Source organism: Impatiens glandulifera, chromosome 3 (assembly GCF_907164915.1).
Source record: "Impatiens glandulifera chromosome 3, dImpGla2.1, whole genome shotgun sequence".
Classification (NCBI taxonomy): Eukaryota; Viridiplantae; Streptophyta; class Magnoliopsida; order Ericales; family Balsaminaceae; genus Impatiens; species Impatiens glandulifera.
In genome coordinates, this window is record NC_061864.1 from 12,143,333 (window position 1) to 12,149,445 (window position 6,113).

General features: G+C 25.2%; 1 protein-coding gene across 1 annotated transcript; it reads right to left on the reverse strand.

The window, feature by feature from the left end:
• Positions 1-608: 608 nt before the first annotated feature.
• Positions 609-1,907, reverse strand: LOC124929732 (NF-kappa-B-activating protein-like). The gene has a single exon (XM_047470126.1). It carries the CDS (start codon positions 1,905-1,907, stop codon positions 627-629), a length of 1,281 nt encoding a protein of 426 aa, XP_047326082.1. The 3' UTR covers positions 609-626.
• Positions 1,908-6,113: the final 4,206 nt, after the last annotated feature.

Consider the following 6,113-nt stretch of genomic DNA (forward strand, 5'->3'; position numbering starts at 1 on the left):
GAGTGGCAAATGCAAACTACACATTAACTTATTTTATGTCAGTTGTGGACTTTATGTTGTTGACAGCTGAAATTTTCAGTTGTGTAATTGTAACATTAAGACTATTTGCAGTAATTCAACACCATCTATCTGTCACTTTATTTTTGTCAAATATATCATGATTTAGCTTATTTTTGATATGTGAGGAAGACGACTTTATAATAGTTTTAAGCACAACATCAATACACACAATCCCCTATTGCTCTGAATGAATATAAAAAAAAAAAAACAGATAAAGAAAGAAGCCTTAAAAATGGTTCTTACATGATGAGACTGAACTAATTACAATTGGTCTCCTCTTAATCCTCTACATATCTCGCATTAACTATTCATCATTCATCCGATAAACTCTCAAATAAAAACTTGTGAATAACCACAAATCTTACATCAAAATGTTTGTCACAATATTAACAGAACCAACAATTGAGAAAATTAGCAAAATATGCATCATTGAAGCAGAATATAAATCTTTAATTCAGCAGAACTCTCAAACTCTAAAACTGAATACAAATGAGTATATCTCTACAGAAGAACAAAAGCAGACTTTTATTTTAAATTTTGTGTATGAATACAAAAATGCATGATTGTTAAGCATCCCCACCACCAAAAGGGTGGTGAGAGGAACCAGTGTCCTTCCCAATGTGGCGATCCACGAGCCTCTTTAAGTCCGCCATAACCTTCTGCTCTCGCTTTGATTTCTCCTCATAATTGAACATGGCCAGAGCACGTTTATCTTCTGCACTGTAAACCTGGTTTTCCTTCCTGATACGAATGGCATTCATCCTTTGGTGCCTGCTACCACTCATCACATAACCAAGCGTCTCAAATTTCTGAATCTCCTCGGCTGAAAGACCCACTTCTCCTCTTCTGGGAATACGCTTTCCCTGTTGAACATATTGTGCAATGGCATCACCTTCACCAGGCCGAAGCGCTCCTCCATAGCTTATATGTCCTTCAGCCCTAGGTAGAGGCTGAGGCCCCACCAGAACTTCATCTTCCAGAGTAGATTTTTTTCGGGATTCCATCATTTCCTTAAATTTTAGCAGTTCTTCGTTCATCTCACTGTCGATTTCATCATGCACCAGAGATTTGTCTTCCTTTGTTTCATCACTTTCACTTCCACTACTAGACCTTCTCTTTTTACTTCTTCTGCTCTTTCTCTGCTTGCAACTTCTTCTGCTCGTAGTCTTCTTCTTCTTCCTCCTTCTTCTTCTTCTATCCTCACTTGATTCACTATCAGTATCTGACTCTGATTTCCTGCTTCTACTCTTTCTGCTCGAGGTTCTCCTCTTCCTCTTCCTCTTCTTCCTTGAACGGGAATCATCTGATTCAGATTGAGAAATATGGGACTCTGAATCCTCTGATTCAGATTCACTAACTAATGAGTTAGTATCCTTCTTCTTCTTGTCTTTCTCCTCATTCTTCTCCGATTGTTCTTCGTACAAATCGTTATCCCCTATGGGAGGAGGGCTAGGCGTACAATTCCATATAAAACTCTTTGTCAAGAAATTCTTCCTCAATTTTTGGCGCTTCATTCTCCGGAATTCTTCAAAGCTCAAACCCTTCAATTCCTCGTCTGATTCCTCGTTCACCCGATAATCACGATCCAGATACGGCGTATCGCGATTTCTACAGCTACTATTATAACCTAATAATTCTCTATCTAATCTTAGGGGTTCTGGCCTACGACTTCTCCCAGAGTAATCGGGTGAATCACGGCGACGGTCAGGAGAGTCGTCATACCTGGTATATCCGTTCCTCGGACTTCTATCCCGTTTCCGACTAGCGCTGGAGCTGCGGCGACGTTGACAGTAGGGGTCCCGTGAAGTGTCGGATTGAGGCGAATAACGACGATTTGATCTTCCCATCGCAATAGTCTCGGTCGCAAACAGCCTTAACAATGGCCTCTGAGAAATTTGCCTTCAAAATTCAGCAAGATATTCAAATTCAAATTGCATGTCAATCAATTTTTCAATTTTTGGCTATGCATGTGGGGATTAAATATAGATGTTTCTTACGTGGTTTTAGTTGACAAAGTATTAGGGAATCATATAATCCCTTAAAAGTGGGGGAATAAAACTCATTGATTTTTTTTTTTTCTCCATTATTTTTTTTTTCTTTTTTTACCGGTTTCTTTATTTATATATATATATATATATATATTTTATTAGTATATATCATTTTATAAAAATTTCTTTTTTCATTATTTTAATTAGTAGGATATTTTATAATTTTAATGATTCTTGTTTAATTAATTTTAAAACAAGATAATAATTGTTTTCATATTCAAAGCTTAAATTAAGCAATTATTTATCTTATTACTTACACCAGTAACAATATTATTTGCATACATATTGCTAGTTTGACTATGCAAAAACAAAATATATATTTGACTTATTATATTTTTAGTTATAATAAAAATATATAATGATTTTGTATTAGGATTAATAAAAGTAATATAATTTAATGATTAAAACTATTATTATAATATTTATTATGATATTAAATTCAAAAGATTCATATAATTTTATAATATATCAAAAAAAACATTTAGACGGGCAGTCCTTGCGCAGTAGGCCGAGTAAAATAGAAGTAAATTAAGCAATATAATTAAATAAACAAATTAATTTCAAATTAAATGATTAATTAAATTAGTTACTTAGAGTGTCTGATGTATATAGTTACAAATATAAATAAAATAAATTTAATAAAAAAAATATAATAATTTTAAAATATGTATTAAATATTTAAAAGAAATTATAAACCACGAATAATATATTAAAATAAAAGTAAACACTTTTTTCCATATTTTATTTAATTCGATAAAATAACTTATCTTCTCACATAATTTTTTTTCAATAAACCTCTCCTCTTATGACCTCTTATGATTTAATTTCTGTTAAATAAAAAATCTCAAATATTACCAATATCTCTGTAACTTTCACTTTTTATTAATCAAAATTCAGTATAAAATATAGATGGCTATGTACGTGGGGATTAAATATTCAAATTGTTTTTTACTATGCATGTGGGGATTAAATTTAGATGTTTCTTATCGTGGTTTTAGTTCACGAAGTATTAGGGAATCATATTAATCCCTTAAAAGTGGGGAATAAAACGGATTCCATTATTTTTTTTTTTTTTTTTACCGGCTTCTCTATTTTTTTATATATTTGTTTTTATTAGTATATATCATTTTATAAAAAATTATTTTTCATTATTTTAATTAGTAAGATATTTTATAATTGTAATGATTCTAGTTTAATTAATTTTATTAATTAATTTTAGTATGTTTTCATATTCAAATCAAATATGAAAACATAATATAAATTGATAATTATCAAAATTATTTAATTTTTAAATAAATATAATTAAAATATAATATAAACAAACCAAATTAAATAGAGAATAATTAATAAATATATAAAACATATTGATGTTGGGTTATTTAAAATTTTATATGTTTATTTTTTTAATGTTGTTAAGTGAAAAAATAAAATTATCTAGGTCTAAATTAGTTAAATTACTATAATATTTTTATATTTAAATTTTATAAAATTAAAATATTTTAATATTTTAATTGATAAATTAAGTAACTGAATTATTAAAAATAAATATATGATATATGAATTTTTGATAAAAAAAAATAATCTAATCAAACAAGTAATCAAACAAGCTTAATGAGTAATGATTAAAGTATATATAATTTATTTTAAGTATTTATAAATCATTTTTTAATAAGAATTTAATATTACATAAAATATATATATATTTAAAAAAGTGTGCGAGCACATATAAGGTATTTTAAATTTTTAGAAAATAACCCAAACTTAACTAGACTCAAATCTTTTATTTTATCTGTAAATATTTTTATAGTTATGGTGGTAATAAAATTTACAATCATTTTTCTAGTTCAATTTAATACGTCATGTAATGAAAATTACAAATAAATATTGGAAAGTTTAAAAAATATATATTAATTAATTGACACAAAAATATGAGTAATATACCATTAAATAATAAATTTTAATAAACTTAATTATTTATTTTTTTTGTTTAAAATATGATAAACAATATTTGATCTCATTAGTGGCACATGTATATAAGTTATGTTACAATATTGAATAAAATATTTTTTACTTTTTTATTTTTAAAAACTTATGTTATCAAGAGAAGTAACTAATAAATTTAAAAACAATTCAACATGAGAACAAAATTGTAACCATGAGAATCATTTGATATATTGTTAGGATGTGTTTGGTATAAGGTATAAGAGGATATAACATTATTGATATATTATAAACTATATCATATTTTAATATGGTATTTTATTAGGATTTTACTACTAGTATAAATTATAACTCTATAAAAATTATAAGTCTATATAATTTATACCTCATATTTAGTATAAAACTGTAACTAGTCATTTAGTTACAATACTTTTCTTATATTAATTATTTTTTAATTTTTAATTTCTAATTATAATTTTTATTAATATTATATATAACTTATTATTATATAATATATTAAATATATTTTATTTAGTCTTAATATTATTATTATATTTAATTATTTTTAATATATATATATATATATCAATATTTCAATATTTTAATTAAAAAATATTTGTTTATTTTTATAATAATAATTTTATTAATTATTAATTTATATATTTATTTATATTATAAATAATAATTTTATCTTATTACAATTACTAATATTATTTAAATAAACATAATTTATCTAGTTTATATTATATTTAACTTTTTATATGTTAATTAAATTTACATTAATTATTAAATAATAGTACAATAATTTATAATAATAAACAATATTATTTATAATATAAATAAATATAAAATAATAATAAAATTAAAATTTTAAATTAATATTCATACAACTTTTACTACCTTCTTTGTATATACCAAATATAAAATTATAAACCATATACAATTTATATTACCCTATATTATTTATACTTCTTTACCATTTATACCTTTATATAACTTATACCCTATATAATTTGTTCCACGTACTAAACCGGTACTAAACTCTACCTTAGAGTATAATTTGTACATGTTAGTTTATTATTGTTACATATTAACATATTTAACGTTATAAGATATTTTTATTTTTTAATTTATAATAATAAATTTCACAATTACACTCAAATTAGTCTAATTTTTATTTCTTTAAACATATTTGATGGATCAATAATTTATTTAATGTTTAATTGAGACAAATTTTATTGTATTATTTAAAATAAATTTAATATTAACATCATACTGTTAAGATATAAAAACACTTAATGTCTTACATTATAAAGATTAAATTAAGCAATTATTTAACTTATTACTTACCCCAGTAACAATATTATTTACATACACATTGCTAGATTGACTATGCAAAAAAATATATTTATTTGACTTATTATATCTTTTGTTATAATAAAAATATATAATGATTTTGTATTATAATTAATAAAAGTTATATAATTTAATTGATTAAAACTATTATTATAATATTTATTATGATATTAAATTCAAAGATTTATATAATTTTATAATATATGAAAAAAAATACATTTAGATGGGGGCCGTCCTTGGGGGGAAATTTGATCAAATAACCTCAAAGATGAGGTTATTTGATCTGATGGTAATTTATTAATTTTATTGCGCTCGTGGTAATTTTATTTTTTTTTGGACGATTTTGTCCTTGTCGCGAAACGCTAAGTGACTTAGCGTTTCGCTAAGTGAATTAGGTTTAGTATAAATACTCTAATTTTTCATTTCTTTCATTTTCTTTCTCTCTCTTCTTTTGTTCTCTCTTTCACGGCGGCGACAGCGGCGACGGTGGCAACGGCGGCGACGAAGGCGACGGTGCTTATGCAGATACAGATTTGATTCATATTCAAACCTAGGTATTTAGGCGACGATGCTTCTTTTCTTCATTTTTTCAAACCCTAACTTTAAACCTATTGTTATATAAAATAACATGTTCTTATTTGGTTCATATTGATTTATATTTGGTATTTGATTCATATTGGTTCATATTTGTGGTTCATATTGGTTCAT